At 51.5% G+C, this 15,376-nt stretch overlaps 1 protein-coding gene across 1 annotated transcript; it reads right to left on the bottom strand.

The window, feature by feature from the left end:
* Positions 1-473: 473 nt before the first annotated feature.
* On the bottom strand, positions 474-14,122 carry CHGA (chromogranin A). Its single transcript, XM_054829047.1, has 8 exons — positions 13,908-14,122; positions 13,340-13,386; positions 9,192-9,285; positions 8,687-8,755; positions 6,455-6,553; positions 4,308-4,808; positions 3,385-3,851; positions 474-1,009 (listed from the first exon to the last, which is right to left on the bottom strand). Exons 1-8 carry the CDS (start codon positions 13,951-13,953, stop codon positions 926-928), a joined length of 1,407 nt encoding a protein of 468 aa, XP_054685022.1. The 5' UTR covers positions 13,954-14,122; the 3' UTR covers positions 474-925.
* Positions 14,123-15,376: the final 1,254 nt, after the last annotated feature.

The raw sequence follows: 15,376 nt of genomic DNA, 5'->3' as shown, positions 1-15,376 counted from the left end.
CAGGACTGGCCTTCACCTCTGGGGGAACACAGACCAGTTTTCCTCATGACTAGCCTACTTGTTACTTTTTTTTTTTTACCCACTTACATGTTGTCCGCATAGCTTGACTTGGTCAGGTATTGCCCCAGTGTTTAAACTTCTAAACTGTTTTCTCTCTGGTCAACCCCATGTTCATTGATGAACTACAGGTGCATCCCACATCCCACTGCAGCACCCAGGACACCCAGCGCCAAGGCTGGTCTGTATGGCACCGCCGGGCTCCGGGCGGGCAGGGAGAGCTCCACCGTGCCTGGGACCCCGGGGAGGCGTCCTTGATGCTGGGCCTTGGCAGGCAGCAGCGTTGCATCATCACAACGTGTCGTGGTGAGGAGAGGCCTCCATTCCACCTCCTCTCCTCCAGGACCGTACAAACCCTGCAGCATACTGACGACCGAGACTGAAGCTGCCAAAACAAAGGAAGGAACCCACTGCAGTTTTATTTTTCCTTAGATAAATTTTTTATATAGAATATATTACAGTCAGAGTTCTCAGCTTTTAATCAAAAGATAACAAGTTATTGCAGTTTTTTACCCAGTGAAACTACCGGTGGAAGGAGAACTTTCTAGAAAGCTGTCTTGTCTTTTAAAAAAAAGAGGGAAAAAACCCCACCCAGACAGAAAATACACGTGTAGGTTGCGCTTCATGCCCACCAGTGCCCAGCCGGGCGGGTGGGCATCTATGTAGACAGGGGAGCGTGAGGTGAAGAAGCAGCGATGGGCACAACACTATGGCGAGGTAGGCAGGCCTGGGCGCTAGCGAGGTTGGTTTCCTAGGCATGATGCTTCTGCTCCGGCTTAATTGCTTTTAAATCAGGAAATGAAAATGCGTCGGGAAGGGAGGAGGGCAGCGGTGGTGGCTTTCACCTGCGTGGGCAGGACTGGAGCCCTCAGCCTCGCCTCAGCTCGTGCAGCTTGTGGGCGACGCGCTCCAGCTCGGCCTCGATGGCGGCCAGGCTCTCCAGCTCCTGGTCCTGCAACGAAAGCCCAGGACACGGGTCAGCAGCCACGGGTGGGCAGCCCTTGCCCTCCAGAGCTATAGAAAGCCTCGCCTCTTGCCTGAGGCTAGCTGCCAGTGGTGGCATGAGGACAGCCACATCTTGTCCCATCTGCTCAGCCTGCTCCTGCATTTGCCCCTCTGGACAGATGTCTGTGTGCAACACTAATTAGTCCTGTCCTAACGTTAAATCGTGATAGCTGGTGATGGGGACAAGACATGCAGCTGCTGTCCTTCCCCAGCCCTGCTGCCAGGCAGGACAGCCCCCAACAGGTCTCTCCCTCCAGAGTGGGGGGGCTGAAGGGAGATGGCTGCCGGGGAGCTGGAGCTGGGACTGGGGTGGGCGCTGCCAAACAGCACTGGGCGCCTGCATTGAGGCAGTGGTGTCCAACCGGGATAGGCATGGGTTGCAAGTGCAGCATGTGCCCCACTGGTTGAGTGTCCCCACTTTATGTCACTCTGAGGTGACAACCCCTCTCCTGTGTGGAGGGAGCAGAGCCTTGCCACTGCCTGCAGCAGCCACCAAGCACAGGCTGACATGGAGCCACTGGACTGCACTGCATGTGGCTGGTGTGAAAAAAATAAAGTATGTAAAAAAAAGTCATTTTTCTCATCCCTGAGCTATTTTCCTGAACAGGGAAAACGTCTCTCTGCCCCTCCACGGGACCTTTGGCTCAGCCCCAGGGAAGGCTACAGCAGTGTGCCAGCAGCTCGGGGTGCCTGCCAGCACCCAGGGGAGCCAGACTGAGCCCAAGCGGCTGTTCAGTGCATTTTTTTTTTAAGTGGGTCAGGGAGCGGCTGGCTGAGGATCGCTGGAGCACAGCTTTAGCTGCAACTGGAGCCCCCAGAAAGTGAGAAGATAGCACTGTGCTGAGATCCTCTGCAGCACCCAAAGAGAGGAGACTTCAGACCCAAAGCACTGCCTCACACTGTGCCTGTGCACCCTGGCTCACTCCTGCCCACTTCCCCAGGCTGAGCCCCAGCGAGTGCAGGGGACAGTGCTCTCTGCCCCCAGCTGTGCCCACGCTGGCCTCATGGGCCAAGCCACATGGCCACATGGCCCAAAAGTGAGGAGAGGGGACAGGATGGCAGCTGCTCTGGCAGAGCTGGAGCCTGTTCCCTCCCTTCCCTCACTGCCGGGTGCCTGGTCTGACAACTCCTCACTGACTCCCAGAGACCCTGATCTACTTTTAAAACAAAAAACAACAAACCAAAAAGTCTTGTTGCAACTGTAAACATAGCAGGTTTGCAGCTTCAGCAACCTCCTTTCCAGTCCCTGTTTGGAGGCTGAGCCCACCACCTTGCAAACAAGGTGCACCCCAGAGCTGCTGGCAGGGACGAGTGGGGAACAGCTTTCTGGGGGAAAGACTTGGGACGTGAGCAGAGGGTGGTGAGGAGGCAGATGGGGCAGTTGCCCACCTCCTTGGCAGGCACCCGCTGCATACCTCTCCCAAGCTGAGTCGTTTGGCTTTGCTTTGAACCAACACAACTGGAGATGCCCTCTCAGCAGGGAATGCTGATGGGCAACCTTTGGGCAATGTCTTGGTGCATAACTAAGGCAAGAGAGGTGTTTTGGAGGCAAGTGACCTGCAGCAAACTGGCTTCACTCACCTGCTGCCCCAGTCTGTTCCCAGGCACCTGATCATGGCTTGTGCCAGAGCAAACAGCCACAGAGCCCATGCCCAGCCCCGCTGTCCAGCTCCCTGCACTGTCCCAAATAAACATCCATGCCTGGAGCTGGACCTCAGCACAAAGGCGAAACCGCTACTCCTGGCTGCCGAGGCAGTGCTGAGCTACCACAGAGCACCACATGAGGTACCAGGGAAGGAGGTCTCTGACTTTGGAAGCCTAGCTCAGATGTATTCCTATATCCGTCAACCATTTTCACTCCAAGCGCGCCCCCCCCCCCCCCACCATGACAGCTGCACCCTTGGTTTACCACTGTAGGAGGTCTGACACTACTCACTCCATCCCTGAGCCAGGGAAAGCATTCCCTTTGACTTGGAGGGGCTTTGGGACACAAGACCCACCCCCAGGCCCCATATATAGCTCTGGTCACCATGTCCAGCACAGGCCAGTGCAAAAGTCCTGTCGCATTTTTAAGACTCTCTGGGGCCAGGCATGTTTTTGCACTAGTCAGTAAAACAAGGATGAAACCCAAAGGCACAGCCAGGTGCAAATCTCAGTAATACCTACAGCCCAATGACTAAAAGGTCACCAAGCATCTCCTTAATGTCACGGAGAACCGATGGCGGCTGTGTAACGCCAAGATACCATCCACGTCTCCAAGCATAGTTTGGATTCCCAAGTAATAACTAGGTGGGTTTTATTCTTAAGCCTATGTACACCAACCTCCGTTCTCCTGTTAGCGCTGCCTTCCTCATCCTTCTTTTCTTCGGGCATGGGAGCAAGCGGGAAGCCTCCTTCACTGCTGTCCTCCTTCGAGTGATGCTTCCATGACCTTCTCACATCTTCCTCTGGACTACTGAAGTCATACTTGCGGGACCTAAATGCCATTTTCATGGACTTGTCTGGGTCTTCCCCACTATCATTTTCCTCCATGCGCTTCTTTGATGTCAGCTGCTTGGCCAGCTCATCCATTTTGTTCCACCTCTTGGAGTCTTCCCACTCCCTGGAGGACTCCTCCTCCATCTCCTCACTTTTGGCATCCCTGGGCTGGAAGATGTCCTCCTCCCCCTGCATCCCCTCATCCTCCAGGCGATGCCTTCCTCCTCTCAGTGCCCGGGGCTGCTCTTCCTCCTCCTCCTCCTCCTCAGAGCTCCGCCCGTCTTTGCCAAATCCCAGAGCATCATCATTATCTGAAAGAGCATTAAACACGACAGTGAGCACAAGTGTTAACCTCGTTACACTCCACCTTTGAACCGAGCCTTCAGGGGCGATGCAAGGTGGGCTTCCTGACCTAGGCCCATTTTCCCAGGATTCTGGAAATACCCACTCTCACGTCACCATGTCAGTAACAGGCCTTGGAGGCAGCAGTCAAAAACTATGTAGGAAGTTCAAGACAAAGAAATTAGTTTTTCCCAGATGGTATGAAAACTGAGCAGCAGGTAGCTCCCGGTCTGTGTTACCTGCTGTGTGTGGGCCCACGTGGCCAGGTGCTTGCAGGGGGGTCTGGGGGGCTGTCGGCAGGGGTATTTCTGTAAACCCAGTAAGCACCTCCCCGAACTTTTAGGCTTTAAAGCCTCTTATCCCTCTGTCTCAGTGCTCTCAGCTGACCCCTGGTAGGTATCAGTGCAGTCATCTGGGATACGTACTATCTCCCTGCATCTCCTCAGCCTCCTCGTCCTCCTCAGCTAAATCAAGTGACCTCTCTGCTTCGGTAGGGTCCTCCTCTGCAGCATCATCTCCTCCGTCATCCTCCCGCTCCACACGCTCTCCTGCCTCCTTGCTCTGCTCCTGGCCCTTCCTGGATGGCTGATCTCCATCGTCATCAAGCTCCAGGCTGTCCCTGGGGCCTCTGGGCTCCTCCTCTTCATCCCGTTGCTGCTGCTGCTCATCCTTGCTGAAATCTTTGCTGATGCGGTTGTCCAAAGCTTCATCTCGCTGGGCATCCTCTGTGTCCCCGATCTCATTGCTCTCTGCTTCCTCCCGATCCTCCTTCTCACCAGGGTCGGCATCCCGTGGCCTGGGCTCCCTCTCCTCCAGGCTGTTTTTTCCCTCCTCTCTTGAATCTTCATTTTGCTGGATTTTCTGTGCTGCCAGCTCAGCCAGGGACCCCGTGGGCTGCTCCTCTTCAGGGCGCTCCCCTGCTGCATCTGCAGAGGGAGGAGCAAGAAGCAACACCTCTCCTGAGAGCTCATTTCACAACCAGCGAAGCCCGTGCGTTTCTTAGGGTTTCTTCTTCAGCCCTGCTCAGCAATCTGCCTAACCAGCCCATGGATCCTTTAGCAAATCACTTCAACATATGCTTGCATTCAAGCAAGCCGGTGCTCTCACTGGTGCCTGCTCTCCTGGAGAGACTCGCAAGGCTGAAGTTAAACATATGCCGAAGTGCTTTGCTGCAGCACTGTCCTCATCACCATCTCCTGAGACGCCAGCAACAAACTTGCCCCGTGTGAAACCAGATTGCATGTGAAATGAAATGATTTAGGAGTATTATACGGCACTTGCACAGCTCTCCCTGCTCTGAGTGCTGCGCTAACATCGCATTCTTATTTCTGCCCCCAGGTTGAGGAGGCAGCCAGCACTGTTTGCAGGCAAGCTGGAGGGAGGGGGGGCCGGCTCTGCTTCTGCAAAGCGGCTACTCAGCAGGAGCTTCATGTGGGCTGTGTATTTACTCTTGTTCATGTCAGAGACTGGCCTCTTTTGACATAATTAGCCATAGAAATCACTTTGCAAAATAAAAGATGGGAGGCTGAAGAGCAGTGCGAAAAGCCAGATGGGTATGGAAAGGTGAGCACAGCCCCAGGCAGGGCTGAGGAGTGTGCTGGGGTGAGGGGATGCAGAGAGACAGTCGTGCAGGGCTGCTTACCACCAGTGACACTGCACTGGTGTCACTGGGCTGCCTGGGGGCCTCGACAGCCCAACGTGCCATATTTCATCATTATGCAATCTCCACACTGCTGGAGCAAGAGGTTCAGGTCTGCCCTGGCAGGAAAGAGACCCAGCGCAACTTGTCCTCTCCTTTGGCTTTTGGCCATGCTGGCTGCGGCAGCAGCCCCCAGCAGTATCTCTCCTCATGGCTTCAGGCAGCTTTGGGCTGATGTCATAGCATCACTGTGCTGCCATGGCTCGGCCACATGCCCCAGAGCCAACTCGAGACCCTCTGTGGGGGGGTGCTACTGTTGAGTGAGAAATCATCTCACCCCACTTTGGCATCATCTCTTCCTGATGTGGAAACGGGAAGCGGCTGCACCCTCCTGTCCACTACACTGCCTGTCTCTAGCCAGGCCATAGAAACATAGTGACAAGGGGAAATCCCAGCTGAACGTGCTCTTTGCACAATGCAGGTGTTTTGTGTGGGTGTGTGCACTGTGTGTATCCTAAGTTCAATTTTCCCATCAGAGACCCATAACCTAATATCTTGGATGCCTGGAAACAAGGGTGGCAGGAGAAGGCCCAGATCACTCTTGCCTATATCACCACGTCTTTCAGTACGGGATTTCCCTGGCTGTGACTCACTTTAAGCATTAGGAGTGAGTGATGGCCTTGGCAACAGGGTGGAAAAGATTAGTATCAGTTTGGTAACTTGACCATCACCAATTACTATAACTCAGAAATTACATGTTGTTTAAGCTGGTAAATAAGAACAAAGCAAATACCAGGTTGCTTGTGTGTGTCAGCAGCAGTATCAAAGAAGATGCCTAAATGAGAAGCAGATGGACGTATCAAGGCTGTTAGAAAGAACATCCTTGTTTACAGCCCGACCTGGATTTCCTGGGGGGGGGAGGCTGACACTGACCTCTCTGCTTGTTTTTGTCGTTCTGACTTTCAAGGACTTCGGAAAGTTCATCTTCAAAGCCACTGTTTTTCTTCTGCTGCTGAGTTCTCTCATTGGCACCTGTGTCAAGCAACAAAAAGTAGGGAAAGGCAACAGCCCCTCCTGTGTTTCAGAAAGTAGAGGCAGAAAAATAGTTCTGTGCCCTTTATAATTATATACATATTTTCTACAATGGACAAATCTGCGACAGGGGAGCTGTGAGAAGTGAGACTGGAGGATACGTGAATCAACTGCAGTAACAAAGCCACCATCAAAAACATCATCTGCAGGAAAGAAAAAGGTCTCTAAACAAACAGAGAAGCAGGGTTGCTAGGAAGACTAATATTGATGGAGAGCTAGGGAATAAGAGATGCTGAACTGCAGCACATTGAGGCCAACAAAAGACTTAAGCATCAGGGTATTGAAAGATAAAAATTGCCTCCTGCCAGATGCTGTCTGCGTACCTCTGTTGAGGTGAGCACTGAGAGCCCCTGTGCCCTCCTGCCTGGTTGTGGGGGCCCCTCTCCCCAGGATGCTGCCCTCCCACCACTCCCCCAGAGGGAAGAGCAGCATTCATTCCTGCTCCAGGGATGGTCCAGGGCCCCAAGGCCCCATACCTTAGTCCCTGGGATTATGGAGCCAGCTCGACAACAGCAACACCCTGGAGAAAGCATTGTCTGAAGGCAGCACAAGCTGGAGATCAGAGCGCAACTGTCCTGGCAACCAGTGTTCCCCAGGCACCCCATTCCAACAGGAACTGCAAGCCAAGCAAGCCCTGTCTAACTCAGCTCATGCCCTGCTTCCATGCCTTAGTGCAAAGGCAAGAGCCAGCACTGCCAGCCCAGTCCTGTCTAGCCCTACGCAGGACAGAGCTGGATGGTGTGGGCTCTCCAGGCAGGACCAGCTGCAGCCAGCACAGAGGAGACCAAGATAAATATCTTTGCTCCTTTTTTTTTTCCCCCTTGGACGACACAACTCTCCCATCCCCGGTCACTGTGCTCTGTAGATTAGAGCTCATGTTACCCCAGGACAAAATGGTGTGATGGGCTTAAGCCAAGGAGGGAGCAGAGCAAGATGCACCTCTGTGAAACAAGTCCCTTCCCATGGACTCCATGCTGTATGGCACAGCCTGTCTGATGGCTGAGTGCTCCCCTTCACAACCCCGATGTGCCTGGGCAGCAGCATCCCAGCGCACTGAAGAGGCCTAGGTTTCTTTCTTCTGGATCATCAGAGCAGATGTCCGGGGTCCCTGCCCAGCTGGCCCCTCCACCAGTGGGATTCAAGCAATGACCAAACTATTGCTTTGGGAGCTGCACGGGGCTCTCTTCTAATCCTGACTTCCTGAATTTTCCTTAACCCTTCTCTCTGTCGCCTCTGTGGCTTCCCTGCTCCGAAAGCAGTCTGGTGGCACTGTCTCCCAGCCATACCTGGGAGCAGTGCCACGCAGGAGCAGGGTACAGGGACACCCTGGTGAAGGAGGGCTGCAAGTTGGCTTACCCCAAGGAGAAGGAGAAGGGAAGGCTGGGAGCTGCTCTCCCTGCAGCCTGGGGAGAGCCCTGTTGCAGCCTCAGCTGGGCTACCTGGGCAGAGGGGCCTGCACCGGCTACAAGGAAGTAGCCTTGCCTGGGACCTGCACACCAGCTCTGGTGACCTGAGCACCTGAGAATAGCCCTTTTTCCCCTCACACACCTCTCTGTGCTGCTGCAGCTCCCACACCGACAAGTGGTGAGCTGCCCACACCTCTCCAAACCAAAGGAACTTGCATTCAACCTAAGGAAGCCAACAGGAAAATCCCCACTGGGGGCTTTCATTGGGGTCTTTTAGGTGCAAGTCCTGCTGGAGGCTCAGTGAGGCTTCTCTTCTGCCACACCTGGGTTTAGTGCTAGACTCCAGCTGCACAAACAGTGAAGGTTTTCTTGTGTTACATTCTAGTGTGGGAGTTGGTGGTTAGTTTTGAATTAAATTACAGTATTTCCTTTTAGGGTTCTCCCACCCCAAAATGCCTATCATCGGATGCATACTGGAGTTATTGTAAGCAAAATTCCTGTCCCCGCTCACCCAGCCTCTACTGGAAGACCTATAACTAGATTTCCTCAGGCACATTTATATGATGTCAAATCAACGTAAAATACAAAAAACCCCAAACAACAAAACTGTGCAAGAGGCTACATCGGATTAAACCCCTCTTCCCAAATAACTGTATTGAAACTGTACCTTGAGCCGCAATTTCCTGAAGTTCCTTCAATAAATTCTGGTGGCGAAGGATAGAAATGATTCGTTCATCTGCAATAGAGGAAACTTGGTACAGAAGGTGACCAAAGACAACCTCTCCCCCCCACCCCGAAATGAAAAACAACCCCAAACGCCACCTCCCTCTGCATTTACTCTTTTCTCTCCTCTCCCTTGGCCTGATTTGCTGCCACATCTCTTAACCATGTGGTTAAGATGCCAGGAAGGTCTCCTGAAAACCAGGCAGCTTCATGTCACCCAGCACCTCCCCCGGCTGCAGTGCCAGCATGATGCATAGCGTGGGCTGAGCAGCGACTCTGTCCCTGCTTCTGGGGACTGGTGTAGCCTGGTGGGGTGACCACAAGGAAGGTGAGTGTGTCAGGGACCCTTTGATAGGTGCTAGAGCATGTGTCAGGGCAGGACCAGCCCCTGCTTGTATCTCTGCCAGATCTGCTTTTGCTGCTACCCAGCATTAAATCTGAGCCTGTACCTCCTCTCAGTGTTTCTAGGCATTCCTCACTGATCGGCAGGGGGTTTGGCTTTGATAAAGTATCAGAGATGACCTCTACAATGCACTTCATCACCTAGAAAGAGACAAAAATACAAATTAAAGCACTGCGTTAGTGTCTTTTTTTTCCCTAAATCTGTTACCAAGGCTAAAACACAGCAGATGACGGCACAGCTCCTCTTGCTTTTCTGGTTGAGCCAGAACGGAATGTTCGGTTCCTGTTTTACCAAACACAGGAACAGAAGGTGCCTCCTGAAACTGAGAAGTGAGCAAATGACACATGGCAATGGAAAGAGCTTCTTCAACATGACGCACACCTCAGTTGAGGATCTCACAACTCCAGCCCATCCCAGAGGCTGGGCACATCAGGAGATTATACGCATATATAGATACATGGATATATACATAGATATTTGTATAGGTATATACATACATACACCTACAGATACATACACAAATCTCAACTTGCATCTCATGAAAGGGCTCAGTGGGAGATCATAGAGAGCAATAAGTGGCCATAGCTCTTCAATAGGTGACCTTGAAATCTTGAAACTATTCAAGCCCTGAGAAGGACACCCTAGTAAGACTGCAGCCAGGCATGGAGGGTGCGCTGAGGCAAATTGTACTTTCAAACAGAGATGAGAAGTACCGCTCTCAAGCCCTAGAGAAGGACAAGACACTGGAGAAGGATTTGACCTTGTGCTTGAGTGTTCAGGCCATCTATTATAGACTGGAAGAGCTGTACATAGAGGCAGGTCATCTGAAAGCAAGGAAGTTCCCACACTTTCCTCCCAAGCATTTGCAACTACCTGAGGCAGCTTCCCAGACAGGATGAACTCTGGGCCTGCCCTTTCCAGCAGCCCTTTTCTTTGGTGTAAAATGAGAAGTACTATTTATCTAGTTTGTCATCTGTACCAAGATTGCAGGCCTGGCTCTTCACTCATGTGACAGCAGCACCACAGACCCCACAGGGATCAGCCAGTGCTGTATGTGTGGTAGGAGAATGAAAGCCACAGGCACAAAGGCTTTTGGTGGCATCTCTGGCAGGGGTGAAGGTGCCCTCACCATGCTGAGACATGCCACCAGGAGCCCTGCTGTGTCGTCACGGTAGACCCAAATGATCACACAGGAGAGAAAGCAGCATTCACTATAGTCTAGTGCTGGTTAGTAGTGCAGGAATCAGGCTGCCCAGTTCAAAAAGATTATTATTTATACAGCAGCCAAGAAAGTATGCAGGGCTCAGAAATGCCTGTGGAAGAAGAGAGGCTAAACTGAAAAAAAACGATACAAGTAAGCCTTGGGGGCAGAAAATTCACTCAGTGAACCTCTTCTTCTGATTTCTGCAGGCAGCCCTAAGAGTCCTGACCTCCCTCACAAGGTGCCATTCTCAGGAGAGCAAAGCACTGTGGCTGCAGTAGAAATTAAATACAAGTCAGCAGTTCCCAGTCATCTACAATTGTTGCTCATTCAAGCAATCGGGTATATTCATTGACCAGCTGGAATGGGCAAATTTTCACCCTGTGTAAGGAGACAATTCTGCTTTCACAGATCACAGCAACAAAATGCTGAACTCTCAACTATTTACACAGTTTGAGGGGATTGCCTGCTGGATTAAAAATGTTACAGGCAAGATCGAATAAAAAGAAAGCAGGGAAATTTCCCTGGTATCATTCTCCTGTACTAGAACTAATCCATTAATATGGACTGGAGATGACTTTGAGTCACTTCACTCTACCATTAAATGGAACAACCCCCAGATTCTTATACTTCCCTCCCACGTTCCCCAACCTCTGGAGCCACTTATTGCAGCTGTATTCAATGCAGCTTTAGAAGTAAGGACTTTCTCAGCATGAGAAATAAGAACCTAGTCCAATGAAACACTCTATACAAGCTTTTTGAAGACTTCTACGCTGATTTAAGTTCTTTGTCTGAACACAAAGAAACACATCAGTCACCACAGAAATACAGCTAACTCTGTGGAGGAACTTTGTAACATAATGAAATGAAGAGTGCAGTCATTCCCCAACACTCTCCTGGGCTTTTTGTAAGAGCAAGTCTTGCAGAGTGAGACTTCACAAGGTCATGAAATAACAGCCTGCATCAGGAAATTAAGGAGATCCTTTCCAAATGAATGTAATTAATCCAGTGCAGAAACTCAGGCTGGGATTTTGCCATAGCTATCCTCTAACTGTAAGTGTGTAACTAGATCCTTAAGAGCTGCTCATGCTGTCCCTATACAAAATCTCCAAAGGATCATGTCCTTACAAGGATAGACTTCACCACTTTTGAGCTCAGCTGTGCTCAGGCCCTTCTGAAATGTATGCTTGTAGGTGGGAAATAGTGTCCTTCAAGCACAAGAGTGGGCAAACACCAGAGATATTGTAAGTGCTTCGGTCATGTTCAGCTCCACCCAGAAAGCCCTCGGTGTAAGGAAAGTCTGATGAGCTGCCTGGGAAAGGCCTGCGGATGCTGACTACCCATTTCACAGCTCCGAGCCACCCACGAATGCTGGTGGCACAGAGTACATCTAGAGGAGCATGGTGTATAGGAAGAGCTGCAGTGCTTACTGCTGTACCCGTGCAATGATATCCCTGCCCTGATCTGTCCCGTGAGGCCAGGACTTCCTTCACTGAAATGCTGTGTCTCAGAGGGTGGTGAAGGCAAAAAAGCCCTAATGGCTCCTTCCAGTTGCAGCAAAAGTCAAAAGAAAGTTGTGGTCTGATTTTGCTCTCAGCTAGAGCCTGTGTCAGTGCAGTACCCAGGGAGGGGGCAGGCTTGGGAGACAATCCTTCCTCGGTGGAAGCATTCCCATGGACTTGCACCGGCTTCCACAAAAACTAAATGTGGCTTGCTGGGAAGTGCCATGTTTTACACATAGAACATATTGAAGAATAGATCTCACGAGGAAAATTGTGGAATTAATGGATTGTCCCACCAGATGCCCAATGAGCATCCCACTCTGGCATGGCCAGTTGAAGGGGAAAGTGGCTGCCCTGAGTCCCCTTTCTCAGCAGCACACAGACTGAAGCCAGCAGCTCATAGCTCATGGCTCAGCCCCAGCAAGGGCTAAGCAGGCTAAAGGTCTTAACAAAGCAACAGCTCTCCAGGCCCAGGCACATCTGACAGGACACAGGGAAGCGTATCTCATGGCACTTGCCCTGTAGATAACAACAAGCTGAGACACTGGACAATGGAGCCTGTGGCTGAGGGTGACATGAATGTGCCCTCCTCTACTGCTGCCTGGGAAAAAACATTAAGTGGGCAGAAGATTTCAGAAAGCAAAGACATTCAAGAAGCAGGGGAAGAAAGGCTGATGTTTCCTTTCTGGACATTAATTTCTGTAGAAATCTTAATCTGGGCAGCTAAGAGATCAGCTCATCTGAAACACTATAGGGATTATAATATCAGGAAGGAGAGGTCTGTCACAGATCAACACAGGCAAACACATCTATCCAAAGGTGCCAAAAGCCCGTTGGGAGTGCACACATTTGCAAAGTGCAGCTATGAATGTCAGAGAGAGATGACACAGATGTATGCACAGAAGCCTATAAAGAAGGCTAGAGAGGTCAGCCAAGTCCTGCACTACTGGTAGACATCCAGACAGGATGAGCAGTAGCTGAGGACAGATTAGCAATCTGAGAGTAGCCAGTTGCCTATTTTTCAGGAACAGGCATGTTTAAGTAACACACCACACACATACAGATGTATACACACCCCCAAACACACACAGTTCCAGCAATGACCTTTCCTGAATCACATTTCCCCCCACTCTCCCTTGAGTCACCTCCTGTTGGGAGCTTTGAAAAGCTGAAAGTAGGAGGACTGAGGAGGGTTATACCCAGCCTCCATCCCCAGCCTCACCATTCTCCAGACAAGCTTGTTTAGTCCCTCTGGTACATCCTGAGAGACTTCCATGCTGCCCAGGTGCCCAGAAGTGGGTGCACAAAGGGTAAATCCTGGTACGGAGGGAGTGGGGGTGGATGGATCCTGCTGTAGGGATCTCATGCAAATCCCTGACACTTCCTACAGGGCATTTCAGCAGGGTCAGCAAAAAGCCAGCCAGCTAGGCGGAGGTTAAATATCACATCCTCCAACTTCACTTGACACTTCCACTACAGGCCCATCCTTACCTTAGCGTCCCCTTTATTCATGTCGTTTGTCACGGGAAGGGAGATGGCTGTAAAATGAGGGGAGGGCAAAAAAAAAAAGAGCTTGTTATTCACCTCCATTGGGAGACAGAGAAATAGTATCCTGCTAAAAATGGGAGTGGAGAAGAGGGGCATCTTGCTATGGTGGACATGGTCCTTGGGTGCAACAGCTGGATGTGTGCATTGTACCCCCCTCAGCCTTCCCTGGGGGAAGGGAAGGGAAGGGAAGGGAAGGGAAGGGAAGGGAAGGGAAGGGAAGGGAAGGGAAGGGAAGGGAAGGGAAGGGAAGGGAAGGGAAGGGAAGGGAAGGGAAGGGAAGGGAAGGGAAGGGAAGGGAAGGGAAGGGAAGGGAAGGGAAGGTCCCCAGGCTGGCAGTGCCATGGGACAGGCAGAGCTCGGCACGGCCCTCGGGCAGTGACCTTGCGGCTGCCGCTGTCCGCGGTGCTGAAGGGGCCGCGGCGGTACCGGAGCGGGGCGGGGACAGCTCTGTGCGCGGGGCTGAGGGTCCCGGCAGCGGGGGGAACACGGGCCCCAGCGTAGCCCCACTTACCCGGCACGGCCAGGAGCAGGACGGCGAGCAGTTCTGGGCGGCTCATAGTGCTGGCGGGATGGAGGGAGACAGGGGCAGAGGATGAGTCTGTCCCTGGCGTGGGGGCTCCAGGCGAGGTGCTGGCGGGAGACCAGCACCGTGCGTATCTAGACCAGTGCCCTGGCTGAAGATCCTAGATGGGGCACTGCAGCAACCGGCTCATTTATATATCTCAGCCCCTCGGAAATGGCGTCAGGAGGAAGCCACCTCCTCCTCTCTCCCCCCTCCCCTCGCACACAGACTTCCCATCAGCCTCCATCACTCGCCGGGTGTTGGAGGAGCGGCCACATGCCAGGATCCCCCCGACCCGCCCCCCTCCCCGGCTGCCCGGGCGGAGGGTTGCAGCAGCAAGGTGTCAGGCTCCAGTTGCTCCATCTCCTCACACTTAACAGGAGCAGGATAGTTTTGAAGTGTGTTTCCAGGATGTCACTTTTCCAGCGCCTCACCCAACACTGGCAATCTACAAGCACCTCTGCATATGTGTCCTCTCTGTATGTACCAGTAGTCAACAGTGAGAGTCACCTCGTATCCCAGGCAGCATAGCCACTTGTAGATGGATTTGCCCTCTAGGGGTGCCCTTGTCTTTCACTGACCACAGAAGGTACCTAGACAGATAGTTCAGCTCAGTCACTGAAGTTTTCAGGTGTTTGTTAAACACCTTCACAGAGGACAGGAGTGCCTGTAAGACTGGTCAAGAACCAGAGAACTGGTCACTATGAAACTGGTTTGCCAGTGGAAATTCTAAGTCCCAGCTATTTCATGAAAGAGTTTTAAGTAGTAGGATATCATTTGGGGTAAATAGCAAAGGCTGGTTGGTCTGTTGCTCAGCTATTGTGACTGCAAACGAATTTTAATAGGTTGCTATCCTTTGTTCAGTGATTCATAACAATATATAGCATCACCCTACTTCCTCACTGCTAAGCACTCCAAAGTTGAAGTAATCAAGATTACCTGATCATCAGCTTCTGTTGACAAGGGGGAGAAAGGAAGTAACAAATTGTACCATTCTCTTAGTTACAAGCATTTCCATGCTCTTGACAAAATGTCTATCTCTTCTTTGGATGCAATGTCTATCAGGTCAGACAACTGGATTCCCTTTTGAAAGTGATCCAAGTGCTTCTTTAGGACAATGCTTCTTTAGGAATAGCATCTCTGCTATTCTGTGCTATCCCTCAAACAATTTCAGAGGTCACAAAAGACAGGGACTTATACTAGAAAACCAAATTCATAAAAATGCACTGTCCATCTTCCCCACACTACCTTATTCTGCTCACTGGAAAGTCCTGCACCCAAGGAGCCAGAGAAAACATATTTGTTCTAAGATGACAAGAACTTTCCTATGAGACCAGGGGGTACAGACTGCATTATAGGTTTCCACCTTCTCTTTCCATATGCACATGGATATGTGGTCCCAAATGTATACTCCCAAA

The sequence above is a fragment of the Grus americana genome, chromosome 5, assembly GCF_028858705.1.
Source record: "Grus americana isolate bGruAme1 chromosome 5, bGruAme1.mat, whole genome shotgun sequence".
Taxonomy (NCBI): Eukaryota; Metazoa; Chordata; class Aves; order Gruiformes; family Gruidae; genus Grus; species Grus americana.
This window is presented reverse-complemented; position numbering and strand designations above follow the sequence as displayed.

Bases quoted from the DNA above. Each gene is read 5' to 3' on its own strand.
- CHGA (XM_054829047.1), bottom strand. From the start codon at position 13,953: ATGAGCCGCCCAGAACTGCTCGCCGTCCTGCTCCTGGCCGTGCCGG. The intron at 13,387-13,907 runs GTAAGTGGGGCT...CTCATTTTACAG, and splicing joins CCTGCTCCTGGCCGTGCCGG to CCATCTCCCTTCCCGTGACA. The intron at 4,809-6,454 runs GTCAGTGTCAGC...CTCCCTCTGCAG, and splicing joins CGACAAAAACAAGCAGAGAG to ATGCAGCAGGGGAGCGCCCT.